Source organism: Saccopteryx bilineata, chromosome 2, assembly GCF_036850765.1.
Source record: "Saccopteryx bilineata isolate mSacBil1 chromosome 2, mSacBil1_pri_phased_curated, whole genome shotgun sequence".
In the NCBI taxonomy this organism is placed as follows: Eukaryota; Metazoa; Chordata; class Mammalia; order Chiroptera; family Emballonuridae; genus Saccopteryx; species Saccopteryx bilineata.
The window spans coordinates 95813077-95838679 of NC_089491.1; the positions used below are offsets into that span (position 1 = coordinate 95813077).

General features: G+C 38.0%; 1 protein-coding gene across 3 annotated transcripts in view; it reads right to left on the minus strand.

Moving 5' to 3' along the window:
* Positions 1-25603, minus strand: part of ERCC6L2 (ERCC excision repair 6 like 2) — a 134059-nt gene that overhangs the window by 17658 nt on the left and 90798 nt on the right. For all 3 annotated transcript variants that reach the window (XM_066257417.1, XM_066257416.1, XM_066257418.1), the window contains one exon: positions 21370-21524. In XM_066257417.1, coding sequence (XP_066113514.1) covers positions 21370-21524 — 155 coding nt within the window. The remainder of the gene's footprint in view (positions 1-21369; positions 21525-25603) is intronic.

Below are 25603 nucleotides of genomic sequence, written 5' to 3' on the forward strand. Positions count from 1 at the left end.
AACAATACAACCTTCCTAGACTGAGTCAAGAAGAAGCAGAAAGCCTAAACAGACCTATCAGTAGAGAAGAAATAGAAAAAACCATTAAAAACCTCCCCAAAAATAAAAGTCCAGGCCCTGACGGCTATACCAGCGAATTTTATCAAACATTTAAAGAAGACTTGGTTCCTATTCTACTCAAAGTCTTCCAAAAAATTGAAGAAGAAGCAATACTTCCAAACACATTTTATGAGGCCAACATAACCCTCATACCAAAACCAGGCAAGGATGGCACAAAAAAAGAAAACTACAGACCAATATCTCTAATGAATACAGATGCTAAAATACTAAACAAAATACTAGCAAATCGAATACAACAACATATTAAAAAAATAATACATCATGATCAAGTGGGATTCATCCCAGAATCTCAAGGATGGTTCAACATACATAAAACGGTTAACGTAATACACCATATCAACAAAACAAAGAACAAAAACCACATGATCTTATCAATAGATGCAGAAAAGGCTTTCGATAAAATACAACACAATTTTATATTTAAGACTCTCAACAAAATGGGTATAGAAGGAAAATATCTCAACATGATAAAGGCCATATATGATAAACCATCAGCTAACATCATACTAAATGGCACTAAACTGAAGGCTTTCCCCCTTAAATCAGGAACAAGACAGGGTTGTCCACTCTCTCCACTCTTATTTAATGTGGTACTAGAGATTCTCGCCACAGCAATCAGACAAGACAAAGAAATAAAAGGCATCCATATCGGAAAAGAAGAAGTAAAGGTATCACTTTTTGCAGATGATATGATCCTATACATCGAAAACCCCAAAGAATCCACAAAAAGACTACTAGAAACAATAAGCCAATACAGTAAGGTCGCAGGATACAAAATTAACATTCAGAAGTCAATAGCCTTTCTATATGCCAACAATGAAACAACTGAGAAGGAACTCAAAAGAATAATCCCCTTCACGATTGCAACAAAAAAAATAAAATACTTAGGAATAAACATAACAAAGAATGTAAAGAACTTATATAATGAAAACTATAAACCATTGTTAAGGGAAATTGAAAAAGATATAATGAGATGGAAGAATATACCTTGTTCTTGGCTAGGAAGAATAAATATAATCAAGATGGCTATATTACCCAAAGCAATATACAAATTCAATGCAATCCCCATCAAACTTCCAATGACGTTTTTTAAAGAAATAGAGCAAAAAATCATCAGATTTATATGGAACTATAAAAAACCCCGAATAGCCAAAGCAATCCTAAAGAAAAAGAATGAAGCTGGGGGCATTACAATACCTGACTTCAAACTCTATTATAGGGCCACGACAATCAAAACAGCATGGTATTGGCAGAAAAATAGACACTCAGACCAATGGAACAGAATAGAAAGTCCAGAAATAAAACCACATATATATAGTCAAATAATTTTTGATAAAGGGGCCAACAACACACAATGGAGAAAAGAAAGCCTCTTCAATAAATGGTGCTGGGAAAACTGGAAAGCCACATGCAAAAGAATGAAACTGGACTACAGTTTGTCCCCCTGTACTAAAATTAACTCAAAATGGATCAAAGATCTAAACATAAGACCTGAAACAATTAAGTACATAGAAGAAGACATAGGTACTCAACTCATGGACCTGGGTTTTAAAGAGCATTTTATGAATTTGACTCCAATGGCAAGAGAAGTGAAGGCAAAAATTAATGAATGGGACTACATCAGACTAAGAAGTTTTTGCTCAGCAAGAGAAACTGATAACAAAATAAACAGAAAGCCAACTAAATGGGAAATGATATTTTCAAACAACAGCTCAGATAAGGGCCTAATATCCAAAATATACAAAGAACTCATAAAACTCAACAACAAACAAACAAACAATCCCATAAAAAAATGGGAAGAGGATATGAACAGACACTTCTCCCAGGAAGAAATACAAATGGCCAACAGATATATGAAAAGATGCTCATCTTCTTTAGCTATTAGAGAAATGCAAATCAAAACAGCAATGAGATACCACCTCACACCTGTTCGATTAGCTATTATTAGCAAGACAGGTAATAGCAAATGTTGGAGAGGCTGTGGAGAAAAAGGAACCCTCATACACTGTTGGTGGGAATGTAAAGTAGTACAACCATTATGGAAGAAAGTATGGTGGTTCCTCAAAAAACTGAAAATAGAACTACCTTATGACCCAGCAATCCCTCTACTGGGTATATACCCCAAAAACTCAGAAACATTGATACGTAAAGACACATGCAGCCCCATGTTTATTGCAGCATTGTTCACAGTGGCCAGGACATGGAAACAACCAAAAAGCCCGTCAATAGATGACTGGATAAAGAAGATGTGGCACATATACACTATGGAATACTACTCAGCCATAAGAAATGATGACATCGGAACATTTACAGCAAAATGGTGGGATCTAGATAACATGATACGAAGCGAAATAAGTAAATCAGAAAAAACCAGGAACTGCATTATTCCATACGTAGGTGGGACATAAAAGTGAAACTAAGAGACATTGATAAGAGTGTGGTGGTTACGGGGGGGAGGGGGGAATGGGAGAGGGAAAGGGGGAGGGGGAGGGGCACAAAGAAAACAAGATAGAAGGTGACAGAGGACAATCTGACTTTGGGTGACGGGTATGCATCATAATTGAACGACAAGATACCCTGGTCTTTTTATCTTTGAATATATGTATCCTGATTTATTGATGTCACCCCATTAAAAAAATAAAATTATTAAAAAAAAAAAAAAAAAAAAGAAAAAAAAATAAAAGATATATATTATGAATATAAGAAATGAGAGGGCACTTTTATAGGAAAAAATTCCTTCTACAGTAGCCAAAATGTATCCATACTAGGCCTAACCAACTATGCACGCTTCCGTATAATTTATTTTCTTAATATATACAATTTTTAAATTACAGTTTACATTCAATAATGTATTAGTTTCAGGTGTATACTGTAGTGGTTAGACAATCATATAGTTTACAAAGTGGTCCCCCAATACTGCAGGTACCCACTTGTACATAGCTATTACAATATTACTGACCATATTCCCTATGCTGTACTTTACATCCCAGTGACTATGTTGTGATTACCAATTTGCACTTCTTAACCCCCTCACCTTTTTCACCCAGTTCCTAATCACCCCACCCTCCGCCTCGGCAACCATCAGTCTGTTTTTTTGTATCTATGTGTCTGTGTACAACCTATTTCTTACTGTCAAGGTTTAGGTTTATATTGGTTTTACCAGGAAAGTGTCTTATTTTTGGACCGATAGTATAAAAATGTCAGATGATCTTTGATAATATACATTCTTTTTTCCTTTGATTCATCAGTGTACTGTCTGTATTTCAAGGCATTAGGTTTAAGCCTTACATTATTTTTATTGAACTAATAGTTATTTTTTGAAAGGCACAACTGAAAAAAAAAAGTATACATAAATTTTCAACATGAAAGAGAGAAAAAATAAAACTGACTCTTAAAAGTCTGCAGATAGCCATCTTTGATGTTAGTGTAATGAGAAAAGATAAAAAGGAACATTCCCCCTACCTCACAGCCATATGATTACTCTAGCATTTTTCTATTTACTTGGCCACATATGAAATCTATCTTTACACACTGGGAAAATTCACTGGAATAGTGTAGAGAATATTTACACCTCAGTTGCTCATTGATTGCTTTCTCATATGTGCCTTGACCGTGGGCCTTAAGAAGACCGAGTAACCCCTTGCTTGAGCCAGAGACCTTGGGCTCAAGTTGGTGAGCTTTTGCTCAAACCAGATGAACCCACACTCAAGCTGGCAACCTCAGGGTCTTGAACCTGGGTCTTCGGCATCCCAGTTCGACGCTCTATCCACTGCGCCACCGCCTGGTCAGGCAGTGTAGAGAATATTTAAAGAAAAGAAGAACACTTTCTATTCATAGTCTTTGAAGAAAAAATTATTTTGGAGGTACATCACTAAAAAACTGTAGAGGGCACTATGTAGGAATAGCAAGGAAGTGAGATTGATAGGGATCTATCTTTCCCACACCTGCCCCTGCTTCCATCTGTGCAGGCGAAATATAAATATTATCGTAATCTCGGCCATATTTCTAATTCTAATTTCTGGAGACCCATCAATAGCTGGCACAGATCATATTGCCTTCCTCTCTGCTCATCTATATCCTATGGAAGAGGAGTCTGGAGGGAACAGTGCACAATGAAGCAGAACAGCTTAGTAGGGTGGGTCAGCTGTCCATAGCCGGCTACCACAAATCACTATTTTATTAGCAATTTTGGAATGAACATATCTGCTGAACTGGTTTCTCTAAAAAACACATTACAGACAGCATACACCAGAACAAAGTAGTATATATTTAATAGTCATATGTACTGCTTTCCCCTTAACCATATGATTAGGCTTGATTAGTTACTGAGAAAACTGGAGATGGGAAGGTCATTTTCAAAGGCACTGGAAGGTCCAGAGGGCTCTGATACATTGAGAAACCTGACTAGAAGGAATAACTATGGTTTGGATTCTAAGATCACCAGAGGGTCTTTCCATCACAGGAAAGTGCCTTAATCTACACCTTGTTTCTGAGAATAGCACAGCTTCCTGAACTACCTACCCTGAGGTCACTGCCATGGGTATACCATGTGGCCACAGGCTGTCATGTTGACCTGGTTGCCCCAAACTTGCCATAAAGCCTAAGAGGCAGTAATAATTTTGTTTACGTATCTGTCCAAACAAAAGACTGAAAAAGCAATCTCTTTTTGGGTAAGGGCCAACACTGTTGCTAACACATTAAAAAGTCATAAGCTTGCTTGTCTTTGCAAAGAAGGGAATCAGAAGTACTACAAAAACATATAGCTCATGAAAATAAATTTATTCAAATGGCATCTGAGAGTCTAAAATGTCAAAAACTTTTAAGGATCTTCACACAAGTGTGAAAAGCCCTTCCTCAAAGTAATCATTCAAAAGAAAAGAAAAAAGGAAGGAAGGAAGGAAGGAAGGAAGGAAGGAAGGAAGGAAGGAAGGAAGGAAGGAAGGAAGGAAGGAAGGAAAACTAATCATTCAAGATATCTGGCCACAGGTAGGAAATGTTCCAATACTCAACTAAAACCTAAGGCAACCCCTGAACTGTCTTCATTCTCCCTCTAGAGACAAGCCAGTTGGTTAGAGGACCTACCACTAATATACTGATATATGCTGAAGTCAAGTTTCTGTATACGTTAAAAATTAAATTCAGGTCTGAAAACAAACATTTTATCCGTACTCTCATCAAAGAGATTTACCTATTTAAAAGACAGAACAAAGTGACAGTCTTGGGAGAGCACACACTATAAACAGAACGTGTAAGCCCCATCTCCTCGGGATCTGTTGCCTGGAAGTCACTGTCTTCATGACCACAGCAGTGACCTGTGGGAAAGGGCCAAGGAGAGAGGCAGTGGCAGTTCCCTTCAGCAAAGCCTGCAGATGAGCAACCTGGTGTGCTCACTACCACCACCAGTCCTCCACAGGCAGGGGGTCAGGGAGAAAAGGCCTTTACAACTCCTACAGACAAAGGCTAGAGCAGGATTGGGCCTTTTGGGGTAGCTGAGGACCAGATCCAGGACAATAGGCCCTGGGGTCTGGTCCAGGCCTTACCCAGATACTTATTGTATAAACTTCGGGGAGCTTTTATATCTTTTTTAGCTCCATCAGGATCTGGAAGATAGGAAATTTGAATCTGGGACTCCCATCTGTCTCTCCCATATTTAAAATTCACAATTCTACCAGTCTTTAAAGAGTCTCCAGTACATAGTAATGAATAGGTCCTCAGCATCTTATAGCCCTGATCTCAACTTCAACCGTTGTATTGAGTTTTATTTAAATTACTGTAAAAATTTCTCTAAAGACTACTTGAAGGTTTTATACCAGTGTTTTCAACCACTAGTCTGCAGACCATTGCCAATCTGCCAGAAATTTTGTGCTGGTCTGCGAAAGAGTTAACCCCCTTGCTGTTGAATGAAGATTATAAAGTCTACACTCATTGGATCTATAATCTTCACACAACAGCAGGTGGTTAACTTTCCTGGATCACAAGAAATTTCCGGCGGACCATCACCAGGACCAGCGGTTGAAAAAGACTGTCCTATACTAGATAACACTTGTTATATAAAAAGCTCACAAAAGGGTGGTGCTGAGGAAAAAAAATTTTTTTTAAGTTCTTCTTGGCATCAGAAGAACCTTTATGGGGAAGGTGTCACAGTGATGGTGGCAGATACAAGTTTTCAATATTTTAATTTTCACTTGAAAGCATGAAGTTTATCATTGGCAACAAGTACTGTCTGTTGTTTTTCCTGAAGTGACATACTAAGTTCATTTTAAAGAACATATCTACCAAATACACAAGTTTAAATAGCCATAGCTAATCAGTTTTTCTTTTAAGTACAAATGATGCTCCTCAAAAAGTGGCTAGGTCAGTTTGCAGTTCAACTGTATAACTGCTTATGTATGCCCAATTCACCAAACAATATAAAAAATGAGAACTAAAAGGTTGAAATTTAATAAGATTACTAATTTTTACTGCTTCATCAAGGATAGTCATAAGAGAAACTAGTTTTTTTCTGTAAGTGCTTGAGAGTAAACAATCCAATGACCACTAGTACAATTTAGGGCCAATGACTCATGCTAAGCTGCCAGCAGTTTTCCCACCATTTGTGCAAATGTCAACAAGTGGAAAGGGCACTTAGTATTATTCTGAATACAGTTCTGACCTTGCAGATCCTGAAACAGTCTCAATTATCCTAGGGGTGAGAATTGCCTGTCTGCAATAAACTGGCTTGCTTTCATTTAGCACATACTTGATACCTCCATACTGGTCATTTGACCAGGATAACCAAGAGTAGATTTTGGTTTCACTCGGCTTTATATGCATGTACATAAAAGGGCTCCTTCCTTATTGAGTGAAAACTGTCTAGAAAAATGATTGTATCTACCTGCTCCAGCCCTGGCTCTTAGCCTTCTGCAATCATGGAATGGTTAGACATCCATACATGTTTAAAGTTACTTGTCAGAGTAACTCTTACATTTCAGTCTACTTACGTCATTTTACCACTTATTATTTCTCTAAATGGAGAACCTTTCATGATCTGTTCACAGCCCCCTAAGCAGCTTTACTCTCCTTGTTGCCCAATATAAATTGGCCTGGTGAGGCCAGTCACCTCACTATTGCCAAACACATCATGACATTCATTTCTGGTCCCAAACTTCTTCAACCTTGCCTCTGCCCAACATAGCCCTACCCATGCTTGAAGGTCCAGCTTCATGAGACTTTCCTTGAATACCTTTCTCTTTCATTGTTACAGAGTCTATATTGGTTTAAAATTTTATGTAATCACACGGCATACCAAACCAAGCAGCAACGATTCTGCATGTGGGCCAAGATTCTAACTTCACCCTCCAAAAAAATACAACAAATATGGGTTCTCTTTGAATAGATAGGGTCCCTGTCCTGTTGGAAACTATGTTGTTTAGAGTTTACCTATTAATAGATTATATATGCCTCTAATCTAGGGAGCAACCATATACGGGGGTCCTCAGGTTATGACAATCTCGACATGCGTTTTGAGTTTACTACGCTCACTCCCATAAAAACTTAAAAAAATTGATATGTGAGTGTTTTGCCACTAGCATCATACTTATGAACTGTGTGGGCAAACTAGTTTGGTTGTGCACAGTGGAAGAATGCGCAGTCACACGGACTATGAGTGAGGGCGTTGGTGTCCCCCAGTACACTTTCCTATGCCATTCTGGACTGTTAAAAGTGCAAGTATTCCATTTGTGTTGCTTTGTTTGGTGACTTTTGGCCCTTATCAAGGCTCCTAAATGAAAGTCAGAGTCTTCAGATGGAAGTGCTTCAAATAAAAGGAAAGCCATCACGATGGATGTCACAGAGCTACTGGAATCACATAGAGAGGAGCTGTCTGCTGAGGATCTCATTCAGCTGGAGAAGCAGCTGATTGAAGAGGAAGAGATAGGAACCCCAGAACCCAAGAGATTTACTACCAAGGGTTTGGCAGAAGGTTTTCCTATGGTTGAGAATGGGTTGGCAAAATTTCAGGCTAAGGACCTCAGCAATGACAGATTCAGTAAGATCTATAGAGCTGGTATGGATGCCTTGCAATGCTATTGGCAGATTTTGGAAGAGAGATCATCAACCTTTCAGACTAGCCTGGAACAATTCTTTAAGAAGGGAGAGAGGCCTGCAGCAGATCCTGTACCCTCTACATCAGCTGCTTCTGAAGATTCTGTAGTATAGGTAGAATCATCTCCAGCATCTCCTGCATGTTCCTTAGGCAATCCTGGTTCACCTGACCCAGTATCTCCAGCACCTTCTGCAGGTTCTCCTGCCTCTCCAGCTTCCTCCTCTCAATAGGTCACTCCCACCTTGCAATGCCCCTTCCAGTGTGCAAGCCAATCACAGGAATAATGGTAAGGAATCTTTTCAAACTCAGTTTTTTGGTCATTTTTTCTATTACTAGTGTACAGTACAGTATATTTATGTCCTTTTATCTGTGGCTCAGTTGTGTCTTTATGTTCTTCAGGCATCCTCAAACTACGGCCCACGGGGTGCATGCGGCCCCCTGCCGCACTTCTGGAAGGGGCACCTCTTTGGTGGTCAGTGAGAGGAACACTGTATGTGGTGGCCCTCCAACGGTCTGAGGAACAGTGAACTGGCCCCCTGTGTAAAAAGTTTGGGAACCCCTGCTGGATTATGACTTTACAACTGTGTTAGGATATGTAAGTAACTTAGGCTAGGGTATGTTTTGACTTACACCAAAATTTGGGTTATGTCACTGTTTTAGGAACAGAACTGAACCTGAAGACCCGTGTATATATTTTTTGTACTGAGTCTTGAGTTATGTACCCTACATGTAGGCTCTCAATCAATGAGTATAAACTTATACAATTAAAATATAATTTTTGGAAGATACCTGTATTTACCAAATAATTTTAGGAACAAAGTGAAGAGTTCTTCCTATTAAGGTATTCATTATTTTACCTGGCAATAATAGTAATAGAATAGCCTTAAATACTGAATAAGATAGTAAGATATGTCTTTCCAGTTCCATTTGAAGCAGTTAATGCTAAAGAGTCATAAACACCTGTAAGTGCAATAGTCACGGCTGCTGTTACAGCTGGCGGGCACACACAGGTTTACATTTGATTCGGATAGATCGTAAGGAAGCAACGGAGCCAAGAACTGGTGGGCCATTACCTTTATTCTAGACTTGTACGGGCCAACGAGTAAAAACAAACACATGGGCACTAAAACTCATTCACATGTTCCCTGGTTCCACAACTGGAAGAATCTTTCCATTTTTTCTAGAATCCCTAAAGGCCTCACTAGCCTCAGCCACCTCCTTTTCTCCACCTGCATGCCTCCATCTTGGCTGCTTCTCTCTCTGCAACCACGTGGTCTCCTCCCAAAATGGCCTCCTAACTCCTCCTTTTAAAACTTTTCAGCGGGACAACCCCTCCTCCAGCACACATTAGTATAACCAAGCCCCTTCTCAAGCATGAAAGTAATTAGCCATATCACCTGGGCGAGGGACATTCATGTGGGCAGCGCCATTTAAAAAATTTTTTTTTTATTTTTTAACAGAGACAGAGAAAGTCAGAAAGACGGATAGACAGGGACAGACAGACAGGAATGGAGAGATGAGAAGCATCAATCATTAGTTTTTCGTTGCGCATTGCGACACCTTAGTTGTTCATTGATTGCTTTCTCATATGTGCCTTGACCACAGGCCTTCAGCAGACTGAGTAATCCCTTGCTCGAGCCAGTGACCTTGGGTCCAAGCCGGTGAACTTTTGCTCAAACCAGATGAGCCCGCGCTCAAGCTGGCGACCTCGGGGTCTTGAACCTGGGTCCTCAGCATCCCAGTCTGATGCTCTATCCACTGCGCCACCGCCTGGTCAGGTGGCAGTGCCATTTTTAACAATAAAAGTGAGCAAAACCAGAAAATACAGATTTTACAAACTCATTTGCCCAACAACACCGCTTACAAATTAACTGAATTTAATTCTGATAGTCACTTGACTAAAAGATGACTGAAACTTTTAAAATAAAACATCAACTTATCAACAATCTTGCAGTAAAAGTTGTGAGAACTGACTCTGGTTATGTTAAAATGAGTATTATCTCCATCAGGAAATTTGCAAAAATGTTACAAACTCCATATTAGATCAAGGACCAACCACAGTTCAGATATATTTACCTGCCAAAAGCCAATCCACCACAAAGAATTCATGCTTATACCAATAAATTAGAGTAATTTTTCACATTTTTACTTAACAAATCTCTTTGGGAGGCTTTATTCAGTATTTACTGAAAATTCAATTAAAATCAATAGGTCCTGGGAATAAAAGATAGAATAAAATGTAGTTCCTAATGTGGAAGAGTTTCAGTCTCATCAGGGAAATGCTCTCTGGTATTGTTGATGACCTATCAACAGATTCTGCCTTTCTGTTTGTTGTCTGAACAAAACCGGGGTTCTCTTAGAAATGTGCTCAGGGAAGGTGGATTGCTCTCTGTTTTGTGGGATAAATTGAGATTAGTCAAGCCAATAATGTTCTGCCAGAAAGATTTTCCTTCCAATAAAAAGAGAAATAAATATATGAAGTGAACTACACCTTCCTGGCTTTGGATCCATTTGCATCAGGAAATAAGTTCTTAAGATACAAGTTGTCACCCTCCAGCCCAAGGCAAAGAACTTTGTGACTGACTAAAAGTTATCTTACTAAGAACAGAGGGGGAAGAAAATGAAAGAGCCCGAACCCCTATGATGTTATTGGAATATAGCATCAACACTGGAAATACCTCCTTCCAGACTTGCTGATATTTTAGTTAATGACCTATTGTAGGCTGCTTTTAGGTGGTTATTCTATTCCCTATTGCTAAAGACATCCTGTATACATATATACACTATCATTTAATACAATGTGTTAAGTGCTATACAGATACACATACACATATAAATAAAAATGAAGATGAAGATGGCATTTACACTGCTCTGGAGAAGCCTTAAGGGAAAGCTGTCACAGATGACACAAGGGATAGGAGTTCAAAGCAGACACAGGTGAAACGAAATTTTAAATAAGGGAACCATAGAAGCAAAGGTATGGGAGGAGAAAAGAAGTCCATGGCATGCCTGAGACTGGTTCATGAGTTGAAGACTGGGTGGGACTCTCCCTGGTGTACTGCACAGTGCCTGGCACACAATGTAAGAACCCTGAATAACGAGACTGGAGAAGCAGGCTGGACCAAACTGCAATAGGTCTGTGTGCCATGGGAAGGAAACACAAGACACTTCACAGAACTGTGGAGAACAGAAAATTAAGCTTCACAGTGACTGCTAGATTTATCTGTGCCCAATGAGGAAGGCTCACAATGTCATTTATGACCTATTGTAGGCTGCTTGTAGGTGGTTATTCTAATGATCTATACAGATCATTCCAACTCCATTCTCCATGTTCTCCTTTCTTGACTGGGCTTACTATGCTAGCACTTACGTTGCTCTAAAATGACTAACGTCTTTACTCACTTTAATATTAACTGGTAGACTCAAGAGTTGAGGAGCTTACTTGTGAAAATGGCTGTGGTGATCTACACTACATAGTACTTCTGTGCAGGAATTACTCATAATAAACATTTTCTGAACTCCTGTGCTTCCTGTTGCTAAGTGGTAGTGTTTATAGAAGTGTATGCATGGTCCTGATCCTTCAGCAGCTTGTAACACGAACGGAGAGAGAGCAAATACATAAGAGGTAAGTAACAGTAACATAGTGCCGCCCATGTCTACAATGGTGACTGCTGGGAAGGGAACTGGACATGGAGAGATCACCAAAGATGGAGGCTTTATGGAGGAAGTGGAACTTGAATTGGGTTCACCTGGAATGGAGGATCAGACACCAGATGATACGGTTGGAGGTGCAGAATGAGTAAATTTATCGAAGACTTGAATGCCAAGCAAACGTGAGAACACGTCTCATTCAGATAAGAGGGGGCTGTTTCCCCTGACTGATTAAATACATTCAGTGGGCCCTGGCCGGTTGGCTCAGCGGTAGAGCGTCGGCCTAGCGTGTGGAGGACCCGGGTTCGATTCCCGGCCAGGGCACACAGGAGACGTGCCCATTTGCTTCTCCACCCCTCTGCCGCGCTTTCCTCTCTGTCTCTCTCTTCCCCTCCCGCAGCCAAGGCTCCATTGGAGCAGAGATGGCCCGGGCGCTGGGGATGGCTCTGTGGCCTCTGCCCCAGGCGCTAGAGTGGCTCTGGTCGCAACATGGCGACGCCCAGGATGGGCAGAGCATCGCCCCCTGGTGGGCAGAGCTTCGCCCCTGGTGGGCGTGCCGGGTGGATCCCGGTCGGGCGCATGCGGGAGTCTGTTTGACTGTCTCTCCCTGTTTCCAGCTTCAGAAAAATGAAAAAAAATAAAAATAAAAAATAAATAAATACATTCAGTGGTAGTTTTGAATAATGTCAAGTTATCTAAAGAGGATTCCCAGGAAAACTATGAAAGTTATTCATGGAAAAAATAATTTAACCTAACCTGTGGTAGCATAGTGGGTAAAGCATACAAGCTGGAATGTTGAGGTCACTGGTTTGAAACCCTGGGCTTGCCCAGTCAGGGCACCTATGGGAAGCAACTACTACGAGTTGATGTTCCTTGCTCCTCTCTACCTCCCTTCTCTTTCTCCTCTCTAAAAATCACTAATAAATAAAATCATTAAAAAAACCCTACAAAAACAAAAAGATAATTTAAACCACTTAAAAATTCTCAGAACTTAGTTATAGGGTTCATTTTACCCTAAAACAACTGAAAACTTACAAATGTATTATAAAAGTATCAATTATATATAAGACACTATTTTAGGTCTCTGGGGTTATCAAAAGTGAATTCAAGGTATATCTTGCTCTTTCAAAGTCCAGACTTTATTAGAAAAGAAAATGTATACTTAAATAACTGTAATAAAATGTGGAAACCGTACTGTAGACTAGCAGGTCATATAAGGTACATGTGGTGAAGCAGAAGCAGTGTAGGAGTGAGGAGAGCTCACTCCCGCTTAGGAAGGAACGGAGGCAGGCTTTGTGGAAGAGACGCTGCATTGGAAGCAGGGTCCGAAAGGCAGACGGGGTCTAGAGATTTGGAGGATTAGAAAAGTAAAGCTATTCCTACAGAGAAAACATGTAAGGAAGGAGAAAAAGGTAAAATATTCATGCCTTTGCTTGAATACCTTTGGCAGAGTAGATACTGCCAACAGTCTTGCTGAATTTTTTGAGTCCAGATAGAGTTTTCACTACCTAAAAACATAGTTTTAAAAGAAAAGAATGCACTCAGTCCACCAGATTTTTTTTTTTAAATTGCTAAAGTGAAGGTAATTCTTGAAAAAATAGACTGACTTGTCATATTGGAAAAGTAAAAGGGAGTTTTTAAAAAAGTAAAACCTTCCAAACAAAATAGAAACCAAAGGAAATTAGGAAATGCCTAAGAGAAGACAGAGACTGAGAATATAGGAATTTAAATGAACTGCCTCTGTTGAGCCTAACAGAAGCCATTTACCCTCTTATTTTTAAAAACCAGTAAAATAAGTTGTTTGCATTAAGTAGTCTCCAAAAGTCCTTCAAATTCTAAAATATTATGATTCCCTAGCCTTATAACTTTGCTTATTAATCCCATAAAAATTCAGAATTCATATGTGTGGAGCAGAATTCTCAGATGACAGGGCCATAGGTGTCTCCATTAAGTGGCCATGCCCAATTGATACAATGGTTTTCATGGTGGGATAAAATATAATTGGAAAAGGGCTAAATGCTTGACATTCTTTAAGTCATCTTTAAGTAGATGGAGTCAATTAGAGTTCAATGAGGCCTTATATCTTTAAGCTTCTTTATTGTTACTTAGAAGGCATTATTTGAAAAAAAAAAACACCCAGTATTTTCTTTTAACTATTTAGAATCTCCCAGCTATTCTAAACAGAGAACTTGTTCAAAGAAGCCATTTCTATCTTGTATGCAATTGGAACAATGAGTAGTTAGAAGAGTTAGAATCAAACTATAACCTAATAAGCAAAGATTATTTTTGTCATTCCGGCCCATTCCCAAATTAGTTTATAATTTCCTAAAATTACAATTCTTTTTCTATTGTATTCTTCATGACAAATCAGCCATAATTCAAGGCAGGTCCTCATCTATAAAATTAGAGGACTGGGCTAGATATATTTATGGCATTCTAGCATATCTTATTATTGATACTGTTAACAGAAATAATAACAGGCCATTGTAGAGATTAACAGAGGGAGTTTCACTAATCACCTCTGCTGATAATCAATAATAATAATTACAATAGAAATTGACATTATGAGTATTTCTCATGCTTTTCTTTCAAGAAGTTAAATGTGTTATGTACACCAGTCATATTACTCCAGTAACCCTGGTAACATCACTGTGAGGAAGGATGCCGCCGCTTCTCACAGTCATGTGCTAGGAGGGGAACAAGCATATATGTTTATGGTTAACACTAGATTCTCCTTCCTCTGACAAGGTAAAGGGTATTTTTCACAAATGACAAACTATCTTTCTGAATTGATTCTAGTTCTATAGATAGAAACACAAAAGCCTTTCTTTAGGCCAACACTAGTCACATAATTTCATACATACAGAATGGGCAAGAGTTCACAGGTGTGAGTATGAAAACATAGAGTTTATTCTTGTATTATTATTAATTATTGTATTATTTTCCATATAAATTGTAAATCTATTCTCACTCCACCCTGTATATATACACAACTTAAGAAACCTTGATCTTTACTAGAATTACTTGAAAGGCTAACTTCCTGATACAAACACCATAAAATCAACATCTAGTCTCAGAAAGGAAAATGATAAGACCATGAAAAATCCCACCCAGCAAGAGTTAATTCCATTACATGCTGAAACCATAAATCTTACTTACTGGACTTACTTCATAAACCGGTCATTTATGAACAATTACTTTAAACCATCATGCCATTCACTTTCCTGAAAAATAGGATAATGGAATGCTATATCTCCCCAAAGTCTGCTCATTATAAACAGTCCATCCCTCCTTGCTGACTAGGAAAGCTGTATAAACACACTGCAATCAAAGTCCCCATAGCTCACAGAAATCCTTTCTGTAAGTCATCTAGAAAATGCCACTTTAACATGAATACAAGAAAGAAAAGTTCTTACTAACACAATATTTTGTATTTACAGTATTCTGAACAGTGCTTAAACCTGCACTGGTAATATAAAGGCGCTCCCCCCACACCGCCCACCACCCCCAGGCTGACAGCGTGCTTAGTTCTCCCATTTACACCACACTGCAATAACATAAAGAAGGGTTTACTATTAATCCAGGTTTTACTACAAAGCGACCCGTTATTTCTCTGTCAAATACTGGTGAGAGTGCCAAGTGTCTGTCATCCAATTCAGGGGATTAAGTCTTCTTTTATAGTCTGATACTTGTACCAATTTATAAAAATACAGATATAGTTTCTTAGAGTTGGTCACAGTCTATATTTTGGCTTGGATTCAGGCAGCAGAGGTTGACTATGACAGCTGGCAGGAAACTAAGGGGAGAATACAACCTCCCCCATTCAGTCACCACATCTCAGTTGCCATAGTGATTAATCCTTAATTGAATGCTGTCTTTGTACATTTCTTTTCAGAAAACTTTAAGTAAACTTAAATTGAAAACATGCAGTTGATTGAAAAAATGAGGCACCACATCACAAACAGGTATAGCTAAATTTTGTGACATACTTACATATGGTAAAAGAACAAATGAACTCTAGTAAAGGTATTATCATCAGTTCCTTCAAATACTTGCAATATTATTTTTTGATCTGAGCTTACCCCTAAATCACACAGGTTTTCCCTTATCAGACATCTCATTGGTTAAAATAATCTATCTTCAGAAATGGTTCTAAAATATTGAAGTACAATTTAAGGCAAAACGAGTTCTTATTTTATATTGTGTGAATAACTATATAACAAAGGTAAAATTAGAAATTTATTTTAGAAAAGATAAATTTTCATTCAAGACAGCTATAGAAATTATTTATAAAAGTATGAACTATAAGAAACCAAAGATGGAAAAGACAAGTATATTATTAGGCCTTTTTCTTAATATGATATATTGTTGAATTTGAAAAGTAGGTTCATAGCTTTTGTCATTTTTGGTTATCAACAATTATATTAAAAGGGCCAAAAAACTCTGTAAGACCACAGAATTTGATCCAGAACTGTGATATATATTACCTCTCTTTTGTAAGTTTCCCGTTTAGCATAGTCCTGTGCAATTTAGTTAAAGGCTTTAACTTAGACTTGATTATAGTATTCCTTGGAAAGTGAAATACATGCGGATTATGATCAGTGCCAATTGTGTATTGCTGTCATACAGATAAATAGGATTTGTTTTCCTAGGAAGTTAAAAGATGCACATGTACACACATGTGCACAGACCACACATGACCACACACACACACACACACAATCTTTTCACACATAAGTAAAGGTCTCTAAGAAAACTTTGGTGCCTGACCTGTGGTGGATCAGTGGATAAAGCATTTGACCTGGAATGCTGAGGTCGCCAGTTCAAAACCCTGGGCTTGCCAGGTCTCGGCACATATGAGAAGCAACTATGAATTGATGCTTCCCACTCCTCCCACCCATCCCTCATCTCTCTCTCTCTCCTCTAAAATCAATAAATAAAATCTTAAAAAGAAAAATGGAATGATTAAAAAATATCTTTGGTGATAGATATGAAGCACTCAGAATTCTCAGTAATCAAGATTCTTGATGTGAGCCCCCGATGGAAGACACTGCACTGGAACTGGGAGGTCCGGGGATTTTTGGAGTCTTCAGAGCAAGAGGTTTACAATTTTTTCCAACACTGTGGCTGAGTCTCTTTTGTCTTCACCTTGCTTCATTTCCCTTCACCTTAGTTTATTCTCTTTTCTTGCCATAACTGTTTTTAGTTTTTTTCAAAACTGCAAGTTCACTATTGCCATCCACCACCATACAAGTTGCAAAACTTCTCAGTGAGTGAGATGCATATCTTTAACCAATGTTTCAATGATTTATTCATTAAAAGTGTTGAAGTAATATTGACCAAATATGATGAAATCAAAGACTGTAAACATTTTTTTCTTAGAAATTTTGTGAAATGTCATCAATATATCATCTATGTGAAATATTTTTAAAAGTCTTTTCATAATCCTTAATTTAACCATCTCTACTAAGTTTTAGTAAAGAGAAAACTAACATTACCATCATTCTATCTCCCTGACATTTTTGAAGTAGTATTTAGTTTCCAGAAGAATTATAATGAGGAGAACCATGAATATTATGCAGAAAGATAATGCAAAAGGACTAGTCTGATGACACAGTGATGTCTCACTCATGTGAATGTCTGTCAGCAGCTATGGAGATATCTTAAATGAGAAGCAGTTATGTCAACAGATGAATCTAGAGAAAAAATAAATCTATAAGCTTTAAAGAAAAAATTACTAATAACTTCAATTCTAATATAGACTATCATAAATAAATAAAAATGATAAAGTACTGAGTAGTTTTCTATTTTCATGAGCAAAAACTTAACAGTCACATATAAAAATTTGGGGCCCTGGCCGGTTGGCTCAGTGGTAGAGCATCAGCCTGGCATGTGGATGCCCCAGGTTTGATTCTCAGTCAGGGCACACAGAAGAGGCAACCATCTCCACCCCTCCTTTTTTCCCTTCTCTTTCTCTTCTCCTCCCACAGCCATAGCTTGACTGGTTCAAATGTATTGGCCCTGGCACTACTGGAGCCTCTGCCTCAGGCACTAAAAATAGCTCAGTTAGGAGGATGGCCCCAGATGGGCAGAGCATCAGCAGATGGATCACAGTTGGGGTGCATGTGGGAGTCTGTCTCTCTATCTCCTGTCCTCTCACTTGGAAAAAAAAATATTTTGAAAAATATTCTAGCATGAACATTCTTGATTTTGTTTGTTTTAAGAGAGTCCAAAGCCCCAGATTCCCTAGTACCACCCATTCTTTTATTTGTAGTTAAGTTTGGTTGCGTATGACTTTATAGATTATTCCTTGGTGACTGCCCAGGGGATCAACAATTCCAGAGGGAACATCAGCCTCTTCAAGTGGTAGCAGTAACAACACTCAGTTATTTACTGAGTGCTTCTTTGTGTCAGCCACCGTTCAGAGCATTTTACAGGTACTACTTCATTTAGGCTTTGTAAATACCTTCTGAGGTAAGAAGTATAATTATTTGTATTTTAAACACCAGGCACAGAGAAGGTAAGTAACTTTCTCATGGTCACACAGGAGTATGAGGTAGAGCTAGAATTCAAACTCTGACATTCTGAGTCAAGTCCATGCTGTGGGCTACTTATAACCATCAAAATTCCTTCTGCCTCTGGATGATTACAGAGTTCAATAAATTGAAGATGAGACTAATATTTCTTTTATTTAGTTACTTCCAATGAAACTAAAAGGAGAAAAGCATGAGATATATCTCAGGGGTTATATTTTTATGTCAAAAACAAAATAACTTTAGTCTTTGGCATTGGCGAAATACTAAAAACATCACAAATATGTATGATCACTATCTATTTTGAAAACTCTGATTTTCATATAACAACTAAAATCTTTCTTTTTTTAATGGTAAGTTTATAATACTGTCTTTGAGCGATTTTTGTATATAGTTAATACGTTACAACTTCCAAAATGTTAAAGTTCAGCTATATTATTAACCTGATGTATTAAATGGTATAGGTCAAACCTGATAGATTGAATCTTTTTCTGTTGGAATGTCACTGCATCAAGAATTGATTTAAAGAGTTGGCACTGAAATGAACATGTTTCCACAGACAGTACCTGGCCTGCAAACATTGGTGCCAGGAGTTGGACCTCCTGCTTGGTGAATATTTTACACCAATCACAATTTAGTCATGAAACAACAAATTTCTTCCTATTCCCTGAAAAAGGTCTACTAAGTTGGTCTACATGTGATGGGGGAGATACACAGCCTCAAAGGGCTTATGAGAAACCCCAGCGGACGTATACTCCTGTTTGTTTCCTGGTAAGAAATATCCCTCTTTAGAAATATCACTGTGAAGAACCAAGGTTTCTGATGAGACCGTGCTTTCTACTTGAAGAATGTTGTGGCAGAAGAAGGCTGAAAACTATTGGTATTGCCAATATAAAAATACAGAAACACCCTCCCCATCTGCCCCCCGCCCCCCACCCCCCACCAATTAAAGGCAAAGTGTATTTGCAGCATTTTCATTTTTACAACTTTCCTTGAGAAGGTTCCAAAGGGACTTTTAATTGCTTTCATGTCAAGGGGTGGTTTCTCAGGTCTGTTTGGGGAGAAATCATATGCCTATAAATTTCTTCTCTGAAAAATATTTAAATAAACTAGTGACTAATTATCTAAATTATTTCATTAACATCTACTACAGAGGTTTGACAAGCTATCTTACTTTTTTTCCTAATTAAATGTATTTATAAAAGGGCATTAAAAAAGAAAAGCTAATAGAATTGGCTGTCTTTTTAAAATATACTGATATGCTCTTCATTCTAATAAAGCACATTTCTGGCAAACCCAGCATATTTCTGCCTATCTTTTGCAGATAGCTCCTAAAAGGTAGTCAAACTGTAGAAATGCTGCCCATAGTGTTGGTTGAGACAGTACACTTCTAGATCGAGTGAGAATAAAAAGCAGCATACTTGGGCCATGAAAGAATGTTTTCATGAGTTGTATTTTGGCACTGGGTCTTTGGATTACATTAAAGAATACTAAAAGCACGGCCTTTCAAAGTCCGTTGCTACATTTACTCTAAGGATATTCATTATAAGGCAACTTTCTGCTAGCTAGAATGATTATTCAGTGGTGCTCATTTAAAACCCAAGTGACAAATTTCCTTCATATGAAATGCTAGGAAAAACTTTTCTCCTCTTCAGAAGAGCTGGTATATTCCCCCACTCCAGGACAACCATTTAGCCCAGTGTTTCTCAGCAGGGTGTTATGGCATTTTGGGCAAAACAGTTCTTGGCAAGTGGGATGTCCTCCTCTCCTTACCCCCTGCGCCCACAACAGCCATTTAGTATCCTTGGCCTCCAGACAGTAATGCCAGTCGGGCACTCAGTCATTGTGACCACCCAAACTGCCCACACACATTTCCAAATGCACCAGTTGAGAACTCACTAAATAAATTGTTTACTTCCTTTGTTTTGTCTACCAGGCAACTCAAACAAATTTTTACTTAAAAAAAAAAAGTCTGGGTAAGAACATTATGTCCTATATATTTGCATTCTAACTTTCTCCCATTCTTGAACTCCTAGTTTAATTTATATTTCCCTTAGTCCTGAATTTCATTTTCTATTCTGATTTTGTTAAAACAATCCAAACCCTTTGTCAAACCAGATGAGGTGCAAATAAATATAGCTAGTTTGACAGTTAGACATCTTCTTCCCTTCTTTCTTAAAAGTAATGTTAACTTGAAACAAAGTACAGTTTTATGTAGAATAGTATGTATTTTTAACTCCTATACATAAAGTGGTAGAACTACTTCTCAGACACTTAGTTCTTAGGAATTAATAAAGGATAATAAGACAAAGAAAAGAAAATATTTTTAAAAAACCTTTGATGAAAGTGACTGTGTGTAAAAAAAAATCACATTTATATAAAGCCTTATTTCTATATACAGGAAATTTAAATGAGAAGAGCCCATAGGAAGTATTTATCACTTTTTTTATTTTTTGCAGAGAGAGGAAGGGAGAGAGAGACAGAGAGACAGGAACATCGAGCTGCTCCTGTATGTGCCCTGACCGGAGATCGAAATGGCAATCTTTGTGCTTCGGGACAACACTCCACTAACCTATCTGGCCAGGGCTTTATTACTTTTAACATTATAAATTATTTTTGCTAAAAACATTAATTCTATATTAAGCTAGTTTTTGCATGTCTTCATTTTAGATGAAAAATTTAGAGGATATGTCATTTTGGTTTTAATTGCATGATTCCTTTAGATTCTTTATGTTTGGCAAACTTTTATTGAGAAAAACTATTAAGCAACTCAGTATTATTAGACATTTAGATATTTTTCTTTTACTATAAAACATCTTCAGTGACTACAGTGCCCCAAATAATGTTTTTTTTACACTTACTTGTAAGCCACTTATAATCTTAGCAGAAACTTTTAAAGGGGTCTTTAAAGAAAATAACAGTAAGTAACTTCTGTGTAAATGAGATAAAACTAAAGATGATATTGCCCTGTGTTCTTCTTACCTTAGAAGTGCAAACAGCTATGTTAGCAGGAAGCTGGGAAAACTGCTTCAATTCAAACACATCACGTGCTGCCCACCGGCTCAAACGGTTTTCAGCTTTGCTTGATCCAATCACATTCTGGTTTGAGTGAATGTAAGCCACTTCCTGAACACCATCTAGGAGGTAATTGATGCTTGTTAAGTGATAGTTCATTAGGAAGAAATAGGGTTCCATGTATACTTTAAAAATTAACAGCAATACACTAAAAAAGTCATGCTTGTTTTGTTTTTAATCTTCAAGAAGAACATTCACTTTGTCTTTTAACATCATATTTTTTTAAAAAAAAATTAAAAAGAGAAAGAATTCGAACATGTTGGTCTAGGTTAACTTAGAAAGGACTTTTCTCTCTTATCAGTATTAGAATGTCTAAAATTAGGTAACAATTTTTAGACTTAAACCTGAACTGAATTTTGGCTAACAGAACAGTCATGATGGAGGGTCATTTCTATAAATTTGTTGTTCCAGTTGATTTAAAAAATTGTTTACTAATGTGAAGAGCAGTGCTAAGCTCACCCACTTCTTTAAACATGCACTTGATCCCGGTGATGAAGTGGGAGCTGGGGGTTACGGCCAGGGAGTTTTGTTTGGTTGGCTTTGTTCCGTTTTACTGTTTGTCTTCCGTATTTTTTGTACATATGCCCAGAGAATGTCAAGATTAGAAGCTTTTTAGGAATGAAAAAATTAACTTACAGCTTTTATCTGAAAGAAATTTAGAAAATGGCTACATTTTTTATTGCTTTGCTTCTAGGCACCTATAATTTATTTTTAAACTTGGTCATAAAAGAGAAGGCTAGAACTAAGGTCTGCAAAAGCTCTCTCAAACAGCTCTGGCAATGAACCTCGATTATGACCTTCCACACTTGGCTGTTTCAGCCCTGAGCCTCGCTCAAGCAGAATGGCCAATCACGCGAAAATAAGATGTTAAATAAGATGACTTAAGAGCAACTAAGACAATATCCTCCTTAGATTTCAAGGCAACAGTGAGTATGTATGGCAGCAGTTTAAAACCTTCAAAGGAGTCTTCTGGAAGAAAATTTACTTGGGACTTTTCAATTTTGATCATACATTTTATGCCTTACGTAAAATAGCATTAGTTCCACACTACTGATACTTTTGGACAGTAAAAAACAAACACTCAGCCGATTAAAAAAAATAGCTTATGCAATAATTCCTCAAACCTAATATGTAGTCGTAGCACACAAACCAAAGGCTACTCCAGCACTTTGTTTCAAGGGTATCAAAATATATATAATCATGAACTTTTAAATGAGACTGCTAACAACTGCAGGAGAAAGCTTGACTTGCAAATAAGTTAATCACAGTGATTAAGGTTTCTATATCCTTGTACTCTTGCTTATATACCAGCTTCTTTCATACATTTTTTTGGGAATGAGTCAGACACTTTTGAACTAACTCTTAAAATCACTAAATAGAGTCTTAGCAGATGGTGGTGGCAGGGGAAGCAGTTCTTCATCTCTCTGAATCCCTACTGAGAATAGACAGCAACTAGAGAGCAAAACCAAAGCCATGGACAGCACGTACAGCAAAAACAGATGATAAGATAGACCCATGAGCCCTAAAGTGGCAGCAAGTGGGGCAAACCCAGCAATAGCTACACACTCTGCATGGCATCAGGGCCTGAGCAAAGGAAGAAGGAAGCAACAGAATGGCATCTGATAGATCTGAGAACAGGAGACCCCAAAACAGCCCACAGGTCTTCACTGGGAAGCACAATGAGCCGGCTGGAGGTAGCAGATGAGTCTGGGAGGGCGCGCCACCCTCTGAGGCTGAGCTGAGAAGGTGCATGGGACTGAGGAAGAAAGTCCGAGGGGCTGGAGCAGGGTAGCACTTAGGAACTTCCCAAACTGGCCCACCAGGGCTCCCAGGTCAGGGCCACAGAACAGGAAAAACTGTTGAGAGGGAGTAAAAGTGCGCAGGAAGAACAGAAATGAGGAAAAAGACAGTCTAGAGCAAAGCAGGGGAGAGAGATAGAGACAGGAAATCACACCAGTTTTAAACACTATACAAAAACCACAGATATGAATCTTTGTAAATTTACAGAAGAAATTTCTTAAACTCTGCCTCATTTAAAAAATTCAGGGAAAATATTACTATAAAAATAAGCAGAAGGTCAAATCTCATAAAATTATAAAAGAGAATAAGCAGTAGCAGAACTTATCTCTACAATAAAACATGCCAGATATATGTGCTCTCAACACAGATTAAAATCATAACTGATCTCAAAATGAGGTAAAAGCCTTTAAGAAAATGATAAAACACAGAAAGCAACAACATAAATCAGAACTAAAATAACTTAAAAATGAGTGGCACAACACAGAAAAAACTTAGATATTTTAAAAAATTATTTCAGAAAAGAAGACTAAACTATAAGAAAGATAAGATGGGCCCTGGCCAGTTGGCTCAGTGGTAGAGCGTCAGCCTGGTGTGCAGGAGTCCCAGGTTCGATTCCCTGCCACAGCACACAGGAGAAGTGCCCATCTGCTCTCCACCCCTCCCCCTCTCCTTCCTCTCTGTCTCTCTCTTCCCTTCCCACAGCCAAGGCTCCATTGGAGCAAAGTTGGCCCGGGCGCTGAGGATGGCTCCATGGCGTCTGCCTCAGGCGCTAGAATGGCCCTGGTTGCAACAGAGCAACGCCCCAGATGGGCAGAGCATCGCCCCCTGGTGGGCATGCCAGGTGGATCCTGGTCGGGCACATGCAGGAGTCTGTCTGACTGCCTCCTCGTTTCCAACTTCAGAAAAATACAAAAAAAAAAAAAGAAAGAAGGATAAGATGGAATGAACACAATAGATAATGCTTAAGAGAAACAAGAAAATTTTTTAAAAGCAAAAAGAAATGAAAAAGATATAAAAAAGAATTTGAGAGAATGTGACAAATTCTGGGGACAGGTAAAGAAGATTGAACATTTGAAAAACAGGAGTCCCTGAAGAAGAAAGTCAAAGCAAAGAAATAGAACAAGTAACTAAAAAGACTAGTACAACACAATTTCCCTAAAATAAAAACCAAGTTGAAACTACACTATGAGAATACTGACCCAGAATAACCAAAACTGCTATAGACTAAACGTTTGTCTCCCCCCCCCAAATCCATCTCAAAGTCCTAATCCCTGGGGTAATGGTACCTGCAGTTGGACCTTTGGGAAATCATTAGGTCATGGGGGGGGGGCAAAATGAATGGGATTAGTGCTTTTATAAGAAGAGACAGGAGAGATGATTTTTCTCTCCACCATATGAGTACACAGCAAGAAGGGGGCCATCTGTAAACTAGGAAAAGGACCCTGACTGAGACTCTTGGCCTCTAGAATTGTGAGAAGTAAATGTTAAGCCACTCAGTCTATGATAAATTTGTTACAGCAGCCTGAGTTGATTAAGACAAATACCAAAACAGAACCTAGTAAAGCTAAGACAAAAATAGAAAGGCGTTTTTCTTTGAGCACCTAGGAAAACAAATAAACAGACACATAACACGATACTTCCTGCCAGAAGAAAATAAAGCTACATATTTAAAATACTTAACATGTGAGCCAAGGATTTTATATCTAGCAAAAATGACCTTTAGTATAATGGGTACAAACTGTCATCAACAAAAATCTCAGGGAATGTTATTCTCATGAGCACTTCCTGAGAATCTGCTAAAAATAAGCTTCAGAAAACCAAAATGACTTGAGAAACAATGATATAAAGAGGAATGGGGAGCATTAAATTTATAGTTACTAGCAAACCAAGAATAAATTAAGTCTAAGAGGAGAGATTATATAATGCAATGTCTGTATATCCTGATACTGTAAACATAGTATGTCCATTTAAAATATAGGAAGAAATGGAAGAGCATGTTTCCAGGAATCACAGTCGTAATATTGGTATTTTTACTTTTATGACTTTTATATAATATGAGATAAAACAAATGAGTAATTATGGGACATGACAATTAAATCATTCCTTATATGCTTAAGAACCAGAATTAACATTATAGAGGAAATGGTATATAAATGCAATTTAGAAGAGGTTTAGTAAAAGCTCTATAGTCTCCAATTATCAATATAAATATAGAAGTATCAAAATAATCTCATGAAGTATTTAATCATCATATATAAAATATAAAAATTAGGGGATATTTTACAGCTTCATATTCATTTTGAAATATCCCTTAATTTTTGTGAGTAGATATAAAAGTAAA